The 25,370-nt window shown below is 40.3% G+C and overlaps 1 protein-coding gene across 1 annotated transcript in view; it reads left to right on the top strand.

Annotated features, from left to right (window-relative positions):
• Nucleotides 1-25,370, top strand: part of adcy2a (adenylate cyclase 2a) — a 196,991-nt gene that overhangs the window by 143,325 nt on the left and 28,296 nt on the right. The window contains exons 4-10 of the mRNA XM_017480514.3: nt 4,575-4,724; nt 8,339-8,487; nt 11,351-11,462; nt 11,620-11,747; nt 24,076-24,234; nt 24,341-24,473; nt 24,783-24,959. Of these exons, the coding sequence (XP_017336003.1) occupies nt 4,575-4,724; nt 8,339-8,487; nt 11,351-11,462; nt 11,620-11,747; nt 24,076-24,234; nt 24,341-24,473; nt 24,783-24,959 (1,008 nt within the window). The remainder of the gene's footprint in view (nt 1-4,574; nt 4,725-8,338; nt 8,488-11,350; nt 11,463-11,619; nt 11,748-24,075; nt 24,235-24,340; nt 24,474-24,782; nt 24,960-25,370) is intronic.

Raw genomic sequence — 25,370 nt, 5'->3', positions numbered from 1 at the left:
TTCTTAACTCATCCCGGCTCTGAAAAAGCCTTTAAGGCTCCGGGAGAAACCATCTATACGAGGCTGACGCTCTCGCCCTCGAACCCTGAGGGAAATAAAATGACAACAAAAAAGTAAGACTTATACCCAGTGGACGTGATCCTTTGATGCTCTGTACTTCACAGAAGCAATGCTAAAAAGGTTGGCTGAAGGCAAGAGGCGTCAGATAAAAGGCACAGAAGACTCAGAGTCACAGCCTTCCAGGGAGATAATTGAACAAAAAAGGATGAAATGGTGAAGAAAGGCGAACGACAGCTGCGGTTCCTCTTTCTGGGCGGCTAACACTGAAGCCAATAACTGTGCCTCACTCCAGCTGAGAACTTGATTGGATTGTTGTTCTGTTCTGGTCAGAAATAGTCATGCGTTGAAACTTGGGGCTTGGATAGCGAATTGGAAGGGGTAAAAAGACCTATTTGTGTCATCAACCCCATGAGTATTCCTGATGAAATGTGAATTGTAAAATGAGACATCATATGATCTTGCTCTATACACAAGCAACATGCAGAAAAGTGCAATGCAACATGGAGACTGGCATTTCTGATTTCTTTTGAAACAAGGGAAGCATTGTGATAAACGGGAAACCCGGGTAACTCATCCATATCGAACCTGCTGTTCTATTCGCTATTCATCTGCACAAAGGGCCGCATTCAGAGTCAGAGACTTGTATTCAAAAGTTTCGTCAATATTTAAGCGGGGAAAGTTCCTTATGTTAAGAGTTGGGTTAGCCCAGCAATTTAAGATTCAGATTATGCAAATCACTTGTGTGTGTAGTTCAGGTTGCCAAATTTATCTTAAGTAGAAGTTTTTTTTTCTATAGCTAGATGTCTAGATGCAAGAATGTATCTTTTCTGTATGTTTAATACAAGAACTTAACTCAGGGGGATAAAAAATGCAGACTGAACATTGCTGTCAAATGTAACTATACCTCCTGATCCTGCACATTTATATATCTGTGGAATCTCACAACATCAGGTACACCAGGTAAAATACATTTTATACATAAGTAACTGCACTTTCCATGTAATACTGCATTATCATTAAAATCCTTTCATCTAGGTTATGAAAAATGTACAGTGCTGTGAAAAAGTATTTGCCCCATCCTGAAATCTTCTGTATTTGTGAATATCTCGTATTAATTTGTTTCAGAAATTAAAACAAAATCTAAGATAAAACAAAGGTAACCTGAGTGAACACAAAATAAAGTTTTTAAATAATAATGTTATTTTATTAAAGGAAAAATTCCCCAAATCTATGAAACTGCATTCATAATGGGGTTCAGCTGGACTAGACACAACCAGGCCTGATTACTGCAAACCCTGTTCAATCATTCAACACTTAAACAGAACTTTTTCAACAGCATGAAGTTGGTTCAAATGTCTTACCCAGCAACACACTATGCCAAAGTTAAAAGAAATTCCAGAAATGATGAGGAAGACGGTGATTAAAATGCATTATTCAAACACAAAATTCCAGACCAGCCATGGAGGGCAATCCTGGAACATGCAAATGAGCTAAACTGGTTTTTCAACAAATTTGACCCCTGAGAGCTCAAATGGACATTCGCACACTCCTGATGATGAGGACAATACAGGAATCATCACAGACACAGGCACCCCAATGACACCCTCCCCCTCCACCAGCCCATTAATAACATCAAGCCAGGTGAGACGGGAGCTATCCAAGCTCCGAATCAACAAATCTATGGGCCCAGACAACATCAACCCCAGGCTGCTCAATCTGTGTACACAGCTTGCAGGTGTGTTTCAACACCTCTTCAATCTTTCTCTAAGGCTGAAAAAGGTGCCCAAGAATTGTTCCGGTGCCCAAGAAAAGTCATGCCAGTACCTCAAATGATTACAGACCTGTGTTGCTGACCTCACATGTCATGAAGACCTCTGAGAGACTGGTCCTGAGGCACCTGAAGCTGATCGTAAGTGACTCCCTTGATCCGCTGCAGTTTGCATACCGGACCCAAATCAGCATGAACGATGCGATCATCTACCTACTGCATAGAGCTTACTCATACCTGGAGAGGCCAGGGAGCACATTGAGAATCATGTTTTTCAATTTCATTTAACACCATCAAACCCCCCCCCCCCCTTGCAGAAAAGCTCTGGGACATGTGGGTAGACCCCGACATGGTGGCCTGGATCATGGACTATCTCACCAGCAGACCACAGTTGGCAGCCTGTCAGATGTGGTGATGTGCAACAGCGGCGCACCTCAAGGAATTGTGTTTTCACCCTTATTATTTACCATTTACACTTCTGACTTTAGCTACAACTCTGGTACATGCCAGCTCCAGAGATTCTCTGATGACTCCTCCATCATGGGCTGCATCAGTGAAAAAAAGGAGGAGGAGTACAGAGGCGTAGTGGACAACTTTGTCAGATGGTCTGAGGATAACCACCTTCAGCTCAACATCAGCAAGACCAAAGAACTGATAGTGGCCTTCCGCCAAAACAGGAAGCCCCCAAAACCTACTACCATCCAGGGGGAGAAAATAGAGATGGTGGACTCGTACAATTTCCTGGGAGTGCACATCAACAGCAAGCTGGACTGGTCAGAAAACACTCTAAGCTCTCTACCAGAAGGGACAGAGCAGACTGTTCTTTCTAAGGAGGCTCAGGTCGTTTGACGTGAGCAGAAAGCTACTACAGATGTTCTATCAGTCTGTAGTAGCCAGTGCGCTGTTCTTTGCTGTGACATGCTGGGGAGGTGGAATTAAGACTTGGGAGGCTGACAAACTCAACAAGTTGGTTAAGAAGTCCAACTCTGTTGTTGGTCACAAAATGGACAATCTGGAGACAGTGGCAGAGAAGAGAATAATAAACTAAATCAGGTCCATTTTTTGTCCACTGTATGCTGAGCTACGGCAGATGGAGAGCACCTTCAGCCACAGGCTTATCCCCCCCAGGTGCAAGACGGAACACTTCAGATGTTCCTTTGTGCCGACAGCCATCAGACTGTACAAGAATAGCCACCCCCTTCCTTGACCTTACCTTACTTTTGACTTTTGACTACACTACAAATACACTGCTACACTGTTTTCATATGGGTATCATACTGTACTTTTTGCACTGCTCACACATCCCATCACTGCTTCAAAGTTTTTGTTATATGTCCACACTGATCATACTATACAGCTGCAATATGTATATAGTATTGTACATATGCGATATGTACATGGGCTACTTGCATAGTTGGACTGTACATTGCTGCTTGCTGTATATACTGCTCATATGTATGTGTGTGTGTGTGTGTGTGTGTGTGTGTGTGTGTGTGTATATATATATATATATATATATATATATATATATATATATATATATATATATATATATATAGTTATAGTTATAGTTATAGTTATATATAGTTATATAATATATAATAATGTATAGAGAGTTTGCGCTTATGTCTATACATATTTATACATCCTGTATGTACTCTTTATATATCCCTATAGTGTTCTCCTTACTATCTCTTTTAACTTTTCTTTCTTTTCTTTTTGTCTTTTTTTTTTTGACTGCTGCTGTGACACCCTAATTTCTCCATCTGGGGATTAATAAAGTATTATCTTATCTTATCTTATCTTATCTTATCTTATCTTATCTTATCTTATCTTATCTTATCTGTGTGGGAAGGGTTTCAAAGCTATTTCAAAGGCTCTGGGACTCCAAAGGAGACAGTATCTCAAAATAGAAAAACTCAGCACATTAATGTACCTTCCCAGAAGTGGCCGATCTTCCAAAATTCCTCCAAGAGCACAGCAACAACCACTGGAACCTACAGGCCTCTCTTTCATCAATAAAGGTCACTGTTCATGACTCATCAGAATGACGGTGGGAAAAAATGGCATCCATGGAAGAGGGCGAGGTGAAAACCACTGCTAACCAGAAGAACATTAAGGCTCATCTGAATTTTGCAAAAACACACCTTGATGACCCTCAAACCTTTTGGGAGAATGTTCTATGGACTAATGAGTCGAAAGTGGAGCTCTTTGGAAGACAGGGGTCCCACAACATCTGGGGTAAACCAAAAACAAAACTCCACTAAAAGATCATCATACCTACAAACATGGTGGTGGGAGTGTGATGGTATGGGGATGCTTTGCTGCTTCAGGGCCTGGGAAACTTGCAACAATTGAGGGAAACATGAATTTTCTCTACCAGAAAATCCTAAAGGAGAATGTACAGGCTTCAATGATCACATGAGTAAATCCTAGTCCTAGAAGTAAGTGAAAGACCGATCTCCAGTTATTGGAAGTGTTTGGCTGAAGTTATTGCTGCTAAAGGTGGCACAACCAGATTTTAAGTTTAAGGGTAGCACTGTACATTTTAGTTCCACAATCTTCACTCAACCTTGTTACCTGAACCCATTCACTCCATCAAATATTTGTAATATTCCAAGTCAACAGGAAATTGGGCCTTGTGAACCGTTCTCCAAGACCGCCACACATATATAGTAGGTACTGTCCCAGGTAAAGGAATATTTCATCTTATGTTCTGTTTGTTTGTGTTTATATTCCCTCCTAGATTTTGGCCAACATAATCATCTTTATCTGTGGGAACATGGCAGGCGCATACCACAAACACCTGATGGAGCTCGCATTGAAGCAGACCTACCATGACACCTGCAACTGCATCAAGTTACCCATCAAGCTGGAGTTTGAGAAGAGGCAACAGGTTTGCTGCCAAACACCATCCAATCCATTGACTTGCTCACCCTTTTAACAGCCATAGCCTGCTATCTGAAACGAGGTGCTAAAAGTGTTAGGAGGGAAAAGTATCGTAAAACTGTGAATCCTTTTTTTTTTCCTTGAAACTTCCTGTACTAACTGGATATTTAGTAAAAAAAAAAAAAAAAAAAAAAAAAAAAAAAAAAAAAAAACCCAGATAGATCACATGAAGGACAAATAAGAGTAGTTCTGGCATTATAATCCTGATGACCTTTTCATTTCATGCAGTATTGATTCTGTTCTGCTCAAGGTGGCCTGGAGGTTCTTATAAAATGTTAACAATGCATAATAGAATCTAGAAGTTCCTAACAGCTCACACAATTTCTTCCTTCCACGTCTATTCATACACAGACTGTTGGTTTGCAAGTAGAACTGAGGTTTCCCAACAACTTTTCTAAAATATTTCCTCCTAGATTATTAGACTCGGGAGTAGCTTGGGCTTTGTCTACACTGGTACTGTATATTTGAAAATGCACGTCTTTAGAAAACAAACAAATTCACATTTGGATTTTAAAATCATCTTTAAAAAGTTCTTTTGTCGACTCCAACATGCAGTCCAACATGCAACATTGCACATCACTTTTCATTGTTATTCATCAAAGTACATGGGTTCATAGCACATGGGTTCTTTATATTTAGACATTTAATGACGCTTTTACGAACATTGTGTTTAAGAGCCGACAACTGCAGGTGCTCTGCATTCTACATTAATGAAAGGACCAGGACTGTGTCATCGTTACTTTGATTTGACACACAAGTGGACTGAACCCTGTGTCCTATTAAACAACTGCTAGCTAATGGTTGGGTTTGTCTGTTTAATCAGGTTCATGTATTGCATTTCACCTAATAAATCGATGAGCGTAAAAGCTCATTAAACACCAAAAGCATTATGACCCGCTCACGTCGTGGTGTGGAGCATCTATTTCTTGCACTGATTTAGTACATATAAAATCAAAATATCTGTAAAATGCATGTAAAAAAAACATTTCTTACCAATGTACAGGATCACATAAAGTTCGTTAACACAATGTGATTTTCACAAGTGCACACTGTTACAATGCAAAGTATATTATGAATTTTGTACTACCTTATAAATAACGCTTGGTAAAAAATTTTTCCTGTGATCCCATTCACACCTCAGGTAACCCCAAGGTTGAGAACCTATTCATTAGTCGTTTTGCTGCGGAACGTTTTTGCCCTTTCCCCCATTTTTACAGTGGTATTTATATTGTAAATTTCACCTTATAAAGTGTGCATTTAGTAGGCGGCCCTTACGTGCAGTTTGCGTGATGTGCTCCAGTCATAGTGTCACATTCAGAGTCGAGTTAAGCATCAATTTTCAGAACTCAAACATAACTACAGACTAAAGCTCTATTTGGACAATTTTTCTTCTTCGATTTTCCTCGAGTGTGATCGACTTGAACAAGGAGCTGACAGTTGATGTCACCACAATACAGAACGCTGAAATGTTTGGATTTTGGTTGTGAATATACTAAAAAAAAAAAAAACAACAAAAAAAAAACTGTGTGTCGTATAATAAATGCATAAAGGTAAGATTAAGTAATAGTAATTGTCTCTTTAACATCTTTAAAAGTTTTCACACAGAGTATAGCATCTTAATCAGACACACTGTAAGGAATTAAAGTTTTATGGACAGAATCATGAACAGTCTTACAGTGAGCTGTAAGTGTAGCAGATGAATCAGGCAGCTTATCCTTCAAACCATGACTATGTTTTCTGTACAGGGGAGTGCAATAAATGAACAACAACAACAAAAAAAAAACATTGGCAATAAAAAATTTATTTATTTGACAAATAATAGCAAATTAAAAGTGTGAGAAAAACACATTCAGACACTATGATTTCATGACCGTTATTTGGTTTAGTACAGTATTGTATAAAGGCAAGGGCTTATGTCTAAAGGCAGTGGACTAGGCGCTATTGAAAAACCCTATCATGGACCCATCCAGTCAGGAAAAATCTGCCAACTTCAGAGACATGAATTACATGCAGGACATTTTAAAATGAATCTAAATTAATGATCACAGAGAAAATCAACTCTGGATACAAGTAACTTCCTCCTGTGTAAATATTGACAACTTTTTGACAGCACATGCATTTTGAACCATTTTCACGCAAAGTGACTCAAAAATGCACTGGGATGCACCCAGACCTAGTGAAAATAAATCTGTCATCAGGATATAAACATTCTAGCATTCCTTTTTGATGTTGAAACCTGGGAGAAGACAATACTGACTGAACCTCACTGTTGCTTTTGCAAGCTTGGGAGGCTGGCACTGACAAAAATGGCTACCTTCCAGCTGACTGTTCTGTGTAAGAGGTCAAACAGCCCCTGTTGGCTGGACCAAACCATCCAGAAACATCCTTCTAGTTTCTGGACAATGGCTCCATGGATCACTTGCTCATATGCTTTATCTCTGATTCTTTTGATGGTCTATTTGCTGCCCTTTGAGCATCACTGATCGTTGTATTGGTGCTTACAGTAATTTAAGTGTTACCGTTATAATCACCCTCTGAAAACTCGTTTGTCGCTAATGTCTTTATTAGATTCGATGTAAGTGAATAATCCTGAGTGGCTTTTTACATGCTATTATGTATTATTGTTAATTATAGTCTGTCAACCACCCCTAGTAAGAAATTAGGCTTTGGGCAGCACTTTAACCAGAGAATTTTCTTCATCTGTCATTAAAAAAGCTGACTAGCAGACAGTGTGATATCAAATTAACCTCATTTCCTTAGGAATGCTTAATTTTTTCACTTGGATCAATGATTAAGTGCTGTAATATCTTTGAATGGGCTTCCAGAGACTTTTCTGTCCCAAGAAATTATTAAGAGTTTGCCTTCATTTGCTTTAATTAAGAGTTGCTGAAAATAGTATTGTTTTGTGTCATGTTTAATATTATAGTAATGAATATTGTATGGTTTATTAGTTAAGACCATTGAGCCATATTCAGACTTCAGTGCAAGTAGTGATTTAATACCAGGCTGCAGCACATCAGTATTCAGACCTCAGACGTAGCTGCAGACTTAAGCACTACTCTGACCATTTTTCTTATGTGATTATCGGCTCAAGCGAGGAGCAGTAACATGTCCAGTTTGATGTAACTACATAATATGTAGTGCTGAAATTTCTGTTTTGGACTGCAGAATGCCATTTAAGCAATATTAAATACATGAGTATTGCGTTCATAGTATTGCCCTTACAATGGACACAATTTCTTTGCATCTTCCTTGGAGACATTGCTAATCTTGGGAACTGTATTTATTTCACTGCACCGAAATTGGCTTAATTGATATTATATGTCATGACTCTACACAAAATGGCCAATAATTTTGAAGTGGAAGCAAAAAAATCAATATATTTTGCAAAATGATTTACTAAGTTCCAGGTGTTAATGCTGCAAAATGTGGAAATGTATGTTAAGGGGTGTGAATACTTATGCAAAGCACTATATTTTATTTCCTAGTCAATTGAATTAAACATTTGCCAAATATGAAGCAGTACCTGAGATGAAAAGAATGTGTGTTCTATATGTTCAGGAGCGCCTTCTGCTTTCACTGCTGCCTGCTCACATAGCTCGTGTGATGAAGGCCGAGATCATCCAACGGCTCCAGGGCCCAAACTTCGGGCAGGCGGAGAACACCAACAACTTTCACAACTTATACGTGCAGAGGCACACAAATGTCAGGTGCTCTTTCTGTGACTCTCTCTCTCTCTCTCTCTCTCTCTCTCTCTCTCACACACACACACACACACACGCATACATATATACAGTAGGACAATGTCTCACATTCTGCCCTGAAGCAGAGATGGATTTTTCAGACGCGGCTCTCATGCTGAATGCTAACGAACCTACTGACTCAATTTACACTTGAAAGGAAGCACAGCTGAATCACCCACGGAAAAAGTGTTATTTCTGAATTCTTTCTGGTGCATGTGGTAGTACTTAAGATGAAATGTGAAAAGGTGTTTGGTTTTTTTTTTTTTTTTTTTTTTTTTTAGAAAGGTGCAAAATTTCACATTTTAATCCAGTATGACTTGGTATAATGATATTTTTTCAGCTGTTTAAGGTGAGCTCAAGAATTAGAAGAAAGTAAATTAGGCGGTAAAAACACGAGCACTGATGTTGCTGAGTTCTAACCCAAATCTAGCACACCTGATTACACAAATTGGTGCCTGCGTAGCAGACGTGTGAATCAGATGTGTTAGATTTGGGTTGTTGCTAAAAAGGGAGAACATTCTGTGAACAAAACAACAAAGAAACTACAGTAGGGATACATTTTTTTTGCCAGGTTATATTTCTCAAACAATATCATCAGCTTTCACAAGACTGTCTTCATAACTTTTGCACATGATGCTAATCCAAAGCGACTTACAATTGACACGGGACACAAATGAGCAGTTGAGAGTCATGGGCCTTGCTCAAGAACCCAACCATGGCAGCTTGGCGGTTCTGGCATTTGATCTCGAAACCTTCTGATCACCATTTCCAACCAGAACTGATCAAATATGCCAATGGTTTTCACACTTCTGAACAAGATGTTCCAATTGGCTTTAGTGCACTCAAGGGAAGTTACATTCTATAGAACCATGTTTCAACAACTGAGTGGAGCACCGCAAGGGGGTTTTCTTTTGTTACTAGTGAAGTAGTACTGTTTGCTCTTTTCTTTGTTGAGTACTAATAGCAAAATCAACCACAACCTCGCATACAGTACGCAGCATAGAAAAGGTCCCCTGTTATGTTAAGCTCGTCCTCATCAACCCAAATGACCAAGGTGGCCACTCAGTCATAGAACCACAGTTACATACTGTACCTTCTGTCCTACTTCCTTTCATTCCAGACCACCACAGTGGTTTCCTTCAGAACTAGGGGAGACTGTGTGTCAAAAGCTTTCACAAGGATTTATAGCACATCTTGATACAAGACAGCACTAATAAATAGTGACACTTTATTGAGACTGAGAATCACTCAGTGTTGATGTGCTCTTCTGAGGATAGGAGACTTGCTACAGTACTCTATTGAGGTTGAGAATCAATTAAAATTCTCACAGAACATATGGCTTTTAACGAAACATTCAGTCCGAATAATCTGGCGTTGTCTTTGATCTCCATGTCGTTGCTTCACAAATGTATACAAATGACCCTCATCTTACTGCCACTCAGGAGGTAGCTAGAGTGTTAACTGAATGGCATTTAATGGAAGGTACTGTACTTTTGATCTGTGTTCTTGGATGCTTGTAGAATCACTTCCTATGGCAGGTTATAGGCTTCTTTTAACTGGAGCCCCTTTATATCACTCCCAAAGCACACATACAACTGGCTAACCATTACATGCACATAGCACTCGAGAGGTTTCATATGAGCACATTTTCAGTTGCAAATACTAGTTTTGGAAACAGCATGATGTATCTGAACTTTGGTCCCATTGCCAACTGTGTGCTTATGGATAATGCATGCAACTTGCTTACTCATCTGACCATAGTGAAATTCAGTAAAATAATAATAATAATAATAATAATAATAATAATAATAATAATAATAATAATAATAATAATAATAATAATAAGCTGTCTTAAGTGAAAGCCATTTAATATCTGCATCCTCCATAGGTTCTTATGGCAAGTTGCCCAAACTGCTAGGCAACAACTCTAGATCCCACTGTGGAATCATTGTTTTGCAAGGAGGTCAGAAACGCACTTCAAAGAGAAGTAGTGACTAGTTTATACGCTCTCATTGGTAAGCCGTCACTCTTTCCCCAGGGTATACCCAGAAAGAGCTTCTTCTAGGAAACTCTGCAAAAGCTCAAAAGCATTTTTTAATACAAGATAAGGGGGTTTATGGTTAGTGTATCAAAGAGGATGAGCATAACATAGCAAGCCCTTTCATCAGCTGCACATGTGAGGTCACGGTCACAAGGTGATGATTATGCTAATCGTAATTGCCAAAGTAAACAGGAAAACTCCAACAGTTCTGAAGAAAACCAACCTGGTCCAGAATGAAAGGAACTGATCTGTATAGAAAACAAACGGGTGATATGCTGGGAAGCAGGTTTAATGATCTGCTGTTGCTGCAAAAAAAAAAAAAAAAATTCTTTAAAAAAAAAAAGAAGGGTTTTCTTTCAGTTGAGACAAAAATACACTACCACTACCAGTGAAAAGTTTGGACACGATAGAAAAGTAGTTTTCCTTTAGAACTTAGGATGGAACTCTATTTGTTGATTTTTCTTGGTCGCTGTCTAAACGAGTTATTTCAAAGTATAAAAGTTTAAGTGAAAATGGTGAAAAACGAGCTAAGATAAACTCATACATAGATTTCTCTTGACAGGATTTTGACTTTGCTCAATTTTTAATAATGCACTGTTGAATATTAAGGCTCAGCTTAGTAAAATGTCATACCACATTTAATGTCATACCACATTTTGGTTAATGAGAATATAAAACCAGGTCTTTGTAATAGTCTCTGACTGTACCAAGTACTCATTGTCCTTTGTTTATAACTTGCAATATACCTAAGATCTGCTGGTGTCTAATGCAATCCTGGTTTCCTTGCAGTATTTTGTATGCTGATATTGTTGGCTTCACCCGTTTGGCCAGCGATTGCTCTCCTGGTGAACTTGTCCACATGCTCAATGAGCTTTTTGGCAAATTCGATCAGATCGCCAAGGTAAGACACAGTTGGAATTGGAAATAATCCAGAATAATGAGTCGTGCTTTATTTTATTCCCTTATGTTTCTGTTTCATTCAGTCATAAACCAGCATGATGTACATCAACATGACAGGACATGTTTTGTTGTTTGTTTTCACTTATTTATTTTTGTAGGAAAATGAATGCATGAGGATTAAGATTCTTGGGGACTGTTATTACTGTGTGTCTGGCCTCCCAGAGTCTTTACCTAACCATGCCAAAAACTGTGTGAAGATGGGCCTGGACATGTGTGAGGCCATCAAGTAAGTGACATCTGGGATGTTGTTTATAACTGCCTTTAAAGTATATAAATGTTATCTACACTGGATTGCTGGTTTATTTGGTACACACCCATCTTCTTTAGAGCGGCTCGGTTCACAGTAAACGCTGATCCACACCAACTTCATCTCTGTGCTGCAAGTTTTAGTCGCTTATAAAGTGCATTTAGACAACACGTGCCAGATTCACTTTGGTTTAACGTTAACGCAAAAGGTTTACAGTATTTCACCTGATGTTGCCAACTAAACAGAGGTCTTTCTGCAGGTTTCCACATAAATAAACGCCACAAGGTCTAATGCATAAAAAGGGAATTAAGTCAGAAATATATCTTTACTGTTGTATCTAGAGATGCTACGATGTGTCGCCCAATAATGGTGGTTTTTCATCCAATGAATAGGGCCAGTTATATCCTGTCAATAAAAAACGGGCGGGAAAACACATCAAGTTTGTGCTGTGCGTAAAGATGTTGTCTCTTGTGTGGAATGACGACAAAACTGCAGTTTGTAATCACTGCATTAAAATGTTACACCAGACACTGCAGCAGTGAAGCGGGAGATTCGGCACAGAGTCTAACAAATAATTTTTTTCCCCACGCTGCTCGCGCTGAATTAAAGCACCAGTACACCGCTGAAAGATTTAAATGAAGATGAGTTGACAAAAAAGTATATATTGCACAGAAAAATATATTTGTAGAGTAGTGTATTTCATATCCAGTTAATGTTAATATTTTTTTTAAAAAGTTGATATTATATATTACCAGTTTGATGTTAATGATGAAGTAGAACTGCTTTTGTTTGTGGTGAGTGAATGTAAGACTAACAGGAGGTTTTGTTATTATGAATTAATAATATTCAATAAGTTAAGAAATCTTACTTTAATCTTCAGAATTGAGTTCATGTGTTAATGTTAATTAGAGTAATGTGTTTTGTGTTTATGAGACCAGTTACTGTGAAACAACTTGTTAAAATGGAAAGAATAAAGTTTTTATTTGCATTTCTTTGAGAATTTTGGAATTAATTATTATTAATTTAAAAGAAGGTATAAAAGGCAGTACTATCGGTATCGGTTATCGGTATCGGCCGATATCACTGTGAATAATCAGTTATCTGTATCGGCTGAGAAATTTTGTATCTCTGCATCTCTAGTTATATTAGGCTACTGTTTGTACTTTCTGTGTGAAGTGTCTAAGCCTTGTTTATACTTCCGACTGGCTTGTAATATTCTCAACAACCATAGCAAGGCTTACAAACATGGCGTCTCGCGTGGAGTTGCTGAATGCTGAGGAGGAAGTGTTGTATTTGTTGTTGACGATGTTTGTTTTCAATACACTTCACTAAAACCCACAGTATAAAAAAAAGAGCAAACACTCATATAAAACCCAGCAAACTTTGAGATTATCACTTGTCACATTACAACAAAATATATTATAAATATGAAAACATGTAGCCTATAAAACTAAATTGAACCTAAATTCTCATTCAAATTTTATTCATTTCATTAACATTTGTATTAAACATTTAACATGGATGTTTACTTTCATTAAGTAGGCTTATTATTTATTGTAGGCTCATTTTGTAAATGTTAGAAATTACTGCAGACATAAGAAAAAAGTGGGTGCTTCCTGCAAATGTCATTTCTCACATTTACACAATCAGGTGATTATGTTCGCCCATCTATGCAAATGTCTCTTTATGTATAGAGACGAAAGAAAGCTGTTACAGAATGATCGCGCCGTACGGCTGCCTATCAATGCAAATGTCTCGAAGTATCTAAGTATAAAGACAAAAGAATGAGGTTTAATCACTGTCTGATGATGTAGTGTAGTGACTGTTTATTTGGGAAGACTGTGATGAATGAAAAAATGGTGTGTATGTGTGTGTGTGTCCCAAAAAAAAAAAAAACTTTCAGCTTTGGCTTTATTGTTTCAGCAGTATGTATGAAGCAAAGCTAAATCATTATTAAAAAAAAAAAAAACTTTTCATAATTTTGTGCCTTTTGGCTATCTCATCCCACATGGATGTATCATAGAGATGCCTGTACAACTGTACCTGTCCGGCAAGAGGCGCCTCATCTTCGGATGTGGAGACATGCGGAAAGTTACAAAACATGCCGTGCACAGCGCCACGCGAACTGAGGTCTCAACGAGTGCTGCTCTATCTCTTGCTCTGTCTTCCAGGTTTGGCTCTCTGCCAGATTTGGAGCTTGCATAACAACTCCTCCTTCTGCTATAGAAAGCCAAAAAAAACACTCTCTCTGATTCCAAGGAGCCAGAAATGGGTGCCATTGCACCAAAAATGCAGAGCAGCTCTCGTGCATATAAAGCTGCTTGAAGTGATGACTAAGGCAGTTGAAAAACTGAATAAATGAAAAACTAGACTGGCTCTGGGAAGAGGAAGTGGCTCGTAGCAGGCTGGATGAGTGCTGGATGACAACTCTCTCTCACACCACAGAAAATCCCCTTTTTGCCAGAAGCGCATGATGAAATATCATGCTTCTGGGGAAAACCATACACTAGCCATATTTATACAGTGTACACTTGGTTGCCTAGTAACTGGGACTCTGGCGAGTTTAAAGCCACTCCGGCTGGCTTGTTTTTATTTGGTATTTTTGAAATTAATTACAAATTCAGTGTAAATATTGATTGATTTTTTAAATTTAGTATTTTAGTTAAGTTAGATCATTGTAAGTTAATGACATTTTTATCTGTTTTCTGTCATGGTTTACCGTGCTCTGCCTGGAGACATTGCGATTTAATTCTCCCAGTTAGCTTTGCGATTTCTTTGCTGATAAACATTGAACTGCTTGAGGTGGATTACAGTGAAGTCTGGCTGAAGTTGGCTGGTGTCAACTCCAAAAACACTCCATCTGATTAGTAAAGATGAGGAAATACTCAGCAGGTGAACTTTACTGGCTATGGGGGAACTATGAGCCTCCTGCAGCGCTGCTCTGCCAACTCAACATTCTTTGGCATCCAAAATACATCTATTGAGGATCTCATCGAAAGGTTGATAAAGTGATCAACAATAATGATTTCAATGCTATTACCTCCCTCTGGTCTGTAAACTGCCATCACTCAGTGATCTCTGACCGATGCAGTGTTGACTGCAGTGTACTAGCCTCCCTGCCTAGGTCATATGTGCACACGCACACTAAATGCCTGAAATTTTGGATTATACAGTATTCGGTCTCTCATCAATGTCTCCGTATTTGATCCTGATGGGTGATTTTTACTTCCATTTGGATAATTCTTCCAACCTAATTACAAGAGACTTTATGGCCATGCTTAATTGCTTTGGTATTACCCAATATGTAAACTTTTCAACCCACAGCAAAGGCCATATTTTAGATATGGTCTGCTGTGCAGGTATTACACCCTGCCACATCAATGCTGATGAACTACCCAATTCAAAACACAAAACTTGGAAAACTTGGACTGTTTCATTTGTTCACACTGCACCTTGGTATACATCTAAACTCCGCCAGAGGAAGTCCATGGGTCAGCATCTGGAGCGGTTATCAAAAAGGAGTGGTCTTGTAGTACATAAAGAGATGTATTCTGATCACATACTTCAGTACAAAAATGCCCTTTCTGTTGCAAAAACATCATATTGTGCATATCATTAGTGCTGGAGAAGGAAACACCAGAACCCTTTTTTCCACTGTGAATGGATTTCTTAAACTACCTGACAACTCCATTCATCTGAATCTCTGATGAACGCTGTTCTGCCTTCCTGAAAATTTTCTACTCTAAAATTGCGACCATTCATCAACAACTGACTTGGACATTTAATGAGCAAAAGGAACCATGCTCCCTGAATACTATGGGCCCTCCACGTACCAATGCATTTAGTAATTTCACTCTCCCTGTGGAAAGTCACGTCTTGAATCTCATCATTAAGTACGATTCCTTCACCTGTCAACTGGATCCTGCTCCAACCAACTTACTCAGTGTGCCTGCCCTCTATCTTCCCTCTGATAACCTCAATAATTAACACCTCTCTCACCACTGGTGTGGTTCCCCTTCATTAAAAACTGCCATTGTCAGGCCAACACTGAAAAAGCCAGGACTGGTTCTTGGTGATTTCAATAATTATCGACCTATCTCTAACCTACCATTTATATCAAAAATCCTTGAGAGGATACTGGCATCTTAGCTCCAGGATCATGTAACAAACAATAATCTGTTTGAGCCATTCCAATCTGGATTTCGCCCTAAACACAGCTCAGAAACTGCCATGGTGAAGATAACCAATGACCTCCTTTGCGCAGCTGATTCTGGATTACTTTCCATTCTCATCCTCCTAGACCTCAGTGCAGCCTTTGACACCATCTCTCATCAGATTCTTCTAGAACATTTAGCTAACACTGGTGTCCTTGGCACTGTACATCAGTGGTCAACATCCTACCTCAATGAAAGGACACAATTTGTCAAAATAATAAGCTTCAAGTCAGAGAGCTCTGCTGTCCCCATGGGGGTTCCTAAGGGCTCAGTTTCGGGGCCTCTCATATTTTTCATCTATCTCCTCCTACTTGGCAATGTCCTTCAACATCATGGTGTTCACTTTCACTGCTATCTGATGATACTCAGCTTTACATGTTCATGGAGCCCTCAGCCACTCTTCCTTCCAGTACCATCATAGCCTGTCTTCATGACATCAACTTATGGATGATTTAAGAACTATCTGAAATTAAACAGCATTAAGACTAAGCTACTCGTTGCTGGCTCTGAAACAGCACCCTCTCCACTGGCGGCTGCATCCTACCCTGCTCCACTCAGGTTAAGAGCCTCGGTGTCATTTTAGATAGCACTCTCACCTTTGCTGCACACACAAAAAAATGCTTCTTGCAGTGCCTTTATCCATCTACAGAACATTGCAAGACTATGCCCCCACATTGAAAGTGTTTTTGGTGTCTCAGGGACAGTTTTATACTGGTTTAAACCCTATTTTACTTACCGTTCCCAGTTTATTTCTACGGGTGGTTACAGGTCTGACACTAGCTCTGTGCTCACTGGTGTTCCTCAGGGCTCAGTTTTAGGTCCTTTACTTTTCAATATTTATTTATGTCCACTTGGGCACCTGGTGCAATTGCTCGGCCTCCATTATCACTTTTATGCTGACGATACCGATCTCTACATTCACTCAAAATCTGGTGAAAACCTTGATGTTTGTTTTCTTTCTGACTGTATTTCTGAGATAAAAACATGAATAAATAATAATTTTCTGTGCCTCTATAGTGATAAAACTGAAGGTATGCTTATAGGTTCCCATCATCAAATTCTCAAAGCTGGTCCTCTGTCTGTTTGTTAAGTTATTTTTGATATTAGCCTTACATTTGATGCTTTTGTACAGAGCACTGTTAAAGCATCCTTTTCACCTCAGAAATATAGCCAGAATGCACCCTATGCTAAAATTCTCTGTCTCTGAAAAACTGTAACTCATTTGTTGTCACTCGAATAGATTACGGTAACGCCCTTTTAGCAAGAGTTTCTAAATCGACAGTCAATAAGTTCCGATATGTACAAAACTCTGCTGCCAGAATCCTGACTGGGACCAGGACATGCAATCATTTTACTCCTGTTTTGGAGTCCTTGCACTGGCTCCCGGTCAGGTTCTGTGTTAATACCTTACACCCCAAATCGCATGACTGCGCTCCTCACAGTCTAATTTGTTAACTGTCTAATTTGTTAATGGCAGGCCTATAAATAGGCATAATGTTACACAAGCTTCATATATCAGTCACGCACTAGGGTTTTTCAGACAGCGTGAAGCTCAAGCAACGTCTCGTTCCCTTCCCAGGGAACAGGGTTAACCCAGATGTTTTCTCAAGATCTCAGCTTAATTTTCCTGTGATCTTGACATAAACAAAAGCTGTTTTCTTAGGACATAATTTTATCCTGAGAAAATCTTACTCTTTGTGAATGGGACTGGTGTTACATGCACCTTGGCATCTTTGCCATCATAAATGTAATAATTGCCCACTGTAGAGATGGACTTTATCTCCGCATTAAGAGAAAGGGGTGTCCCCTTCTCAAGTGTCGGACACTAATGTGGAAGTCGTCAGTCCTGCAGGGATGACATATTTTTGTAGGCCAACCCCGGAAGTTAGCATCACCCTAGTTCCCTCCACAATAAGCCAATAGGATTTTTCCATTGGCTTTTGGATTATTGCAGAAAATAAACTCTGTGACCAACAAAGGTTTATGATTCTTTATGACACGTTTTGTTCATTAAAATAAGATTCATAAATGAACACAACTTTTGTGAATTTTGAAGACCAAGTACAATCGCCAGAGGTAAAAAGCTGAAGTTAGGCTATAAACAAACTGCACCACGGTTGCTTGACTTCAACGTCACCACCCCTAAGCTTCCAACTACTCTTTCAATCTCTTTCAGTCAATATAATTGGAAAATACTATAAATTGATAAATCTACAAGTTGGAATAGTTTGCAAGAGCGCAAGTATAAACACAACGAGGCTGTAGTAGATCAGTTTCCTGTTTGGTGTGACGACGTTTAATGTCCCCAACAACCTCTGTAGTACCATTTAGCCACTTATTAGCAACCGCCTTTTTCAAGACAGGTAAAAACTTTTTTAAAAATCCTGAGTGGGGTATTGCTGATGTATTTCATGTCGTAGTATAAAAGGGAACATATCTTGAGCTTGTGTTAACCACATACCTTATTTCAGGCATTTAACCAAATATTCATTCAAAGAACCCCATTGAATTCGGGACGAGGGATGTCGAGTACACAGAAAAATGAAGTTGACCATGAGAATTCATAACTTTGTTATGTCGAGATCATGAGAAAACAAGAAAGAAAAAATGAACAATTCCAGTCACGTAATGTAGGCACAGGACAGAAGCAAGTGCAGGTATGGCAGTTTAATCAAAGTCCAAAGGATCAGGTCTGTTGTGATATGACAGAGACCCCCCCGGCCCCTGAAGGGCTCACTCCGAGAGCTGAGTTCTTTCTAGGTCTGCCTCGGGGTAGGGGTCCTTTACATTCTGGATGTAGTGGATGAAACTCTTTACATAGCTGTGGGTCTAAGATGTTCTGAGCAGGAACACAGCATCGTTACTCTGGCCCATTTCCCTCCCATTCAATCAAGTATTCAAGCTTGCCCCTCCTGTGCCGCAAGTTTAGGATGTTCTTTGTAAGGCATGCAGGTTGGCCATCGATCTTTGGTGGGACAGGAGGGGCGTTGAGGGGCACATCTGTGGCTAGTGGTTCAGGGATAACAGGCTTGAGTCGTGAGTCGTGAAACAGTGGAGCGATGCGGCTGTGTCGCGGTAACTTCAACTTGTAGGTGACTGATTGATTTGTTTGAATGGTCTAATGTATCTTAGGGTTAGCTTTCTGCAAGTATGTGGTTATTTGAGGTCCTTGGTTGAAACCTAAAATCTGTCATCTGGCTGGTACCAGTACCTCACTCAGTGTGGTGAGATTTGCACAAAACGATGGTGTGTACTTGCCTGAACTTGTTCACTCCTCTGGAACCATTGGTCTACGGCCAGGGATTCGGTGGGGTTGGCATTCCAGGCTGTTAGCCTAAAACACAATGGAATGGGGTGAGGCCTGTGGCTGAGTGACATAGGGAATTTTGTGCCTATTTGGCACAGGGGAGGAATCTGGACCAGTCCTCAGGGTTAGACACACAGAATGTACAGAGAAACCATCCAATCTCCTGGCTAGCTCGTTCCACTTGACCATCGCTTGTGGGTGGTAGCCTGAGGTGAGATTGATGGTGATCCCCATTTTCTCCATGAAACTGGACCAGACCTGGGACGTAACTTGTGGTCCCCAATCACTGACGATCTCCTCTGGGATCCCGAAGTACAAGAATACATGCTGGAACAGCAATTCGGCTGTCATAAAGGCTCATAGGATGGTAACTAGTGGAATGAGGCATAGCAACTTGGAAAACCAGTCCGCAACCACTAAGATAGTTGTGTTTCCTTGGGATTTTGGTAGGTCAGTGATGACATCAATGGAAAGGTGGGACCACGGGTGTTCAGGTATGAGTAGGGGATTCAGCTTGCTGGCCAGCAGTGTTCGTGGAACCTTATGTTGGGCACATGTTGAGCCGGAAGTCACTAAGGGGTTGCACATCCCCTTAGCAGGTTAGGCCACCAGTACTTCTCCTGCAACAGATGGTAGGCGCGTTGTGCACCTTGGTGACCTGTGGGGACCACCGTATGGGCCCAGGGAATGAGCTCCAGTCAGTGCTGTTTTGTGAAAAACTCTTTTCCTGGGGGTTATGCTGCTGGAATTTGTGATCTTGGTATGCGTGCTAGGGTTTGGTCCAACTACCATTGCAGGGAGCTGACTATACAGGAAGGCGGGAGAATGAATTCTTCATGGCTTTCTTGAATCTCAGTGCTGTCCAGACGGGAGAGGGCTTTGGCCTTTGTATTCTTGGAACCTGGCCTGTAAGACAAGGTGAACTGGAAATGTGAGAAGAATAATGACCAGCGGGCTTGACGAGGTGTCAGACGTTTGGCTGTACATAAGTACTTAAGGTTCTTGTGGTTTGCGAATATAATGAAGGGGTGTGTTGCTCCCTCCAGCCAATGCCGCCATTCCTCCAGGGCTAATTTCACTGCCAAGTGTTCTCTGTTTCCCACATCATAGTTTCGTTCTGCTGGTGACAGCTTCTTGGAAAAGAAGGCCACAGGATGAAGATTGGGCTTATCTCCAAACCACTGAGAGAGGATAGCTCCCAAACCCATCTCTGATGCATCAACCTTTACACCGAAGGGCTTGGAAGGGTCTTGGTGCTTGATGATGGGAGCTGTGGTTAAGGCTTTCTTGAGTTGATCTAATGCTGTTTGGGTGGCTGGATTCCAGGACAATCGTTTGGGCTTGCCTCTCAGCAGGGACATTAAAGGGTGTGCAATGGAGCTGAAACCCCTGATAGAACGTCGGTAGAACTTGGCAAAGCACAGAAATTGTTGTAAATCCCTGAACTTTTCGTGGAGTGGGCCACTCCACCACCACCTGTACCTTCCCTTGGTCCATGGTGACCCCCTCAGGGCTGATGATGTAGCCCGGGAACAAGATGGTGTGCTGGTGGAATTCACACCTCTCTGCTTTAACGTAGAGATGGTGTTAAAGGAGTCTTTGTAAGACTTGATGGACATGGCAGACATGTTCTCCACGGGAACATGAATATATCAATGTTGTTGATGTAGGTGATTATATTGCGACCCAGCACGTCCCTTAGGACATCATTGATGAAACACTGGAACACTGATGGGGCGCTAGAGAGCCCATACAGCATGACAAAGTATTCATAGTGGCCTGAGGTGGTACTGAAGACCGTCTTCCACTCATCTCCCTCTTGGATACGAACCAGGTTGTATGCACTGCGAAGGTCCAGTTTTGTGAGGACAGTAGCTGATAGGAATTGTTCTAGGGCTGCTGGGACCAGCGGCAGAGGGTAGCGATACTTAACAGAACATTGGTTGAGGCCCTGGTAATCAATGCATGGCCTGAGACCACCTCACTTTTTCTCCACAAAGAAGAAACCTGCTGAAGCAGGGGATCTAGAGGGTCTGATGAAGCCTTGCTGAAGTGCCTCTTGAATGTATTCCTCCATAGCTTGTTGTTCTTTCTGTGATAGGGGATACACCCGCCCTCCAGGAGGATTGCGTCCGGGGAGCAACGCGATAGCCCAGTCATATGGTCGATGTGGAGGTAGTCTGCTGGCCTTCTCTTTGCTGAAAACCTCCAAGACGTCCTGATATTCAGGTGAAACTTGAACTGGAGCGGGTTGGTTAGAGCTTTTGATGGATGTAGTCTCCAGCAGAATTACTGGGGTAGGTAGACAGTGTGCAAGGCAGTGAGTGATTTGTTTGTTAGCCCATGAAATGAATGGACGAACGGGGATGTTGAACTAGTGAACAGTGTCTTGATCGATGAAATTCCATACCGCTCCAGAATCAATCAACGCTTCTAGGACGACACTTCCGTGATCTCTTCTCTCGGACTCACACACGCACCGTAACCACAACCATCTGTACTTTGACCCCTGTGATTGCTACGCTTTCCTCCTCGCTGAGCCGTGTACACCCCAGCTGCATGAGCTCTGCGGTGGCATTTGGCCCTGCGATATTTCCCTTGCTACGCACTGGATGGTGGCTCTGAAGAAGTTGATCCAGTCAGATGGCAAGGTCAGTGAGAGAGTCGAGGGTAAGTTGATCATCACGACAGGCCAGCTCCTTCACTACTTCCGGGTTAAGTCCCTGGCGAAACGCAGTCTTTAGAGCTGGTTCGTTCCACTCACTCCTTGCAGAGACGATCCGGAACTCGAATATTTGTAGATCATGGTGCTTTCTGGGCAATGGAGTTGCTGGTTTGCTGTGATAACTTGTAAACACTGCTGCTGAGGGAGGGATGGTAAATTTCACATTTTGTTTTCTCTCATGACTGCCATAATCCATCTCTCTATATATTTTTTCTTTTCTTGGAGAGTCATGGAAATGAAATACTGGATTTTTTGTCTGTCACTGTTTGAGCAAATGGTAATGCAAAAAGGATATTTGCTATAGTGTCCCATATTCCTTTATAGAAGTTTACCCTGCTATAGTTTACTTAAACCCAGAAATGCATGTATATGCATGAACACAATCCATTATAGCTGATGCTATCGTGTAGCATGACTGAAGTGATGTGCAGGTCTTAAATTTTTTTTGGAAATGTCTTGAATACAGTATTAAAAGGTATTACATTTGAAGTGCTGATACCTGCAGATACCCTGTTCTGAAGCTGACTAGCTAAAAATAAATTTAATGTTCTAATGAAGTCTATGAATTGCACTAATAAGTATATGCATTAAAGCTGTTACACAGTATTTACGTTATCAGCATTCAAGGTAGACTCTTCTGGGAGTATCGTTGAGATCTGAACTCGTCACAGCTATGAGAACATGCAACAAACATTTGAACATTGTTGTCTGGCTCCCTCCATGTTACATCGTTCACACAGTTGTTCACTGTAAACCACCCACATCATCTAAACATGCAATTTATTGAACTGCACATGCAAATTAGCCTCTTTATTTGGGATCTTAGTAAATCAGGGCTTTTGTGTTTAATTGAATGTTAGAACAGGCAAAACAAGTGGCGTTAATGATTATCAGCATGACATAATTGTTGACACTCATCATGAGCTTTTAAGCACTACCAATTCAAGGTTGTTGTTTTTTATCTAAGGGTTGCTTGTTGTCAGCTCCCTTCCCCCATCGCACAGTAATGGTATTTTGACGAATGATATTTTGATTTTCCCGTTTGAAAGCTGCTCTGATGCCCTGTACTCACTTTATGTCATGGTAATTTCACATTAATGTGAAATAAAATCTCACTGTATGTTCTACTTAGACATTAGATGAGTCATCTTTTGACTGCATGAGAAAAAAGACAGAAAACAATGCTTGTGTTTTTGTTTTTTACCATATTGGTCATTTTGGTGTTTTCAGTTTACTATTAAGTGATTTCATACTTGAAGTACAAAGTCAAAATGTGTATAACACACCTCTGACATTTCTAGGAGCACTCGCTGGTTTCGGTTACCAATTTTCCATTCCATTAGTTGTTCCTTTCAATAATGCTTTTAGAAGGGCCCTTTGAAGTAAATGCTTTCATCACAGTTTAAAGAAACCCTACAAATGGCTGCTGTGAAGTCCACTTCTTCACTTCAGGATGGATGAGTTGGCGATAATGGTCAGGTTTCTTTGTTCACTTTTAAAAACAAAAGAGCAAGAGCTGCTTTTCTCACTCACCATTTTCTAGCGACCTTCAGCTTCATTTTAACGAGGAATCCAATGTAGAAGTAGCGGAGTCAACAAACATTAGAGACAAAGTTCCAGAATGCAATGCAGTTACGTGTTTAAATGAATTTTTCCTTTTAAAGTTAGTGTGGCTAAATTTTAGTATGATATGTAGAAGCTTGACTTTCAGAATTTTTTTTCTGCTTTAAGAATCGTGAGTGTGTAATTTCTGTCTGGGGTTCATATTGCTTTTTTCTGCTCATGACATTTGCAAGCAGTGTGTGGTAAGAAACACTTCTGAGAAAAGCATTTCTCTGCACCGTGATCTTTTCCCTCAGGAGGGTTACTGTGTCAAGGCTATAATTCCTCCTGTAGGCAACGAGACTCACAAACATTTGCTTGTGCTCATTGGTTTAGTACACACACTTAGCCTGGAATGTGTTGCAAAAGGCCAAACTAATTACAAAATCTGTTCAGCAAAGACATGAAACATGTTAGTGTATGTGTGTTTGTGTGTGTAACATTATTATTCTCCTTTAGAAAAGTGCGAGATGCCACTGGCGTGGACATCAACATGCGAGTCGGGGTTCATTCTGGCAATGTCCTCTGTGGCGTCATCGGCCTCCAGAAGTGGCAGTATGATGTCTGGTCACATGATGTGACTCTAGCCAATCACATGGAGGCTGGCGGTGTACCCGGGTATGAATGCTTTTTTTAATTATTAGGATGAAGATTAATCAACACCAAAGTTTACAAGAGTTGAGTTGTTGGTTTTTTTTTTTTTTTTTTGCATATTCTTGGACAGACGTGTTCACATCACCTCGGTCACTCTGGAGCACCTGAACGGAGCATACAAAGTGGAGGATGGCTACGGCCATGAACGTGACCCTTATCTGAAAGAGCACGGGGTAGTGACCTACCTAGTAATCAACCCGAAGGTAGGGTATAAAATTATGCCACTACAAGAATGATGTGATTTCAAGAGAAAAAGAACAAATCAGAAAGAAGCAAAATTATCTGCTAATGAACCAAGTTGCTACTATACAAATGGTAATATATTAGTACAAACACATCTAATATGTACAGTCAGAGCTGCTGTGATAGAAAATGAACCAAAACCATCTGGCCAGTCAGAATCAAGCAATCAACTGTTATGTTATAAGCATTTTTAAGACTTTCATTTTCTGTAAAGCATAAATCTATATATGCATTACAGGTTAAATACTAATGTTTGATTGATTTGGCAGGCTGAGAGGAGGAGTCCACAGCACCATTACAGACCCCGGCACACCCTGGACGGTGCAAAGATGAGAGCGTCAGTTAGGATGACTCGCTACCTGGAGTCGTGGGGGGCTGCCAAGCCCTTTGCCAATCTGCACCACCGAGACAGCATGACCAATGAGAATGGCAAAATTAACACATCTGTAAGTTCCCTTGCCATCTGGTTGAGTTTGAATGTGCTATTAATTATCAGTTAACCCCAGTACTAATCAGCTTTCATATTCTATATGTTGGAACTTGAGTTCACAACATTCTGAGCAGTAGCCAACAAACCACTATACCATTTAACTAATTATTACACTCTGAGTCAGAGTTCTGTGTAGTTCAGAGTAGTGTACCAGATATTGCACAATTGACCACTGCACCAATTATGTCACAATTTCATAGTGATAGACACCATTAACACAATTACCACAATGTTCATGTCTCAGACATACTACTACTACTACTACTACTACTACTACTACTACTAATAATAATAATAATAATAATAATACCAGTTAACACAGTTTCTATGTATCAGACACTATAATAATAAACAATACCAATTAACA

The sequence above is a fragment of the Ictalurus punctatus genome, chromosome 1, assembly GCF_001660625.3.
Source record: "Ictalurus punctatus breed USDA103 chromosome 1, Coco_2.0, whole genome shotgun sequence".
NCBI classification, from domain to species: domain Eukaryota; kingdom Metazoa; phylum Chordata; class Actinopteri; order Siluriformes; family Ictaluridae; genus Ictalurus; species Ictalurus punctatus.
This window is presented reverse-complemented; position numbering and strand designations above follow the sequence as displayed.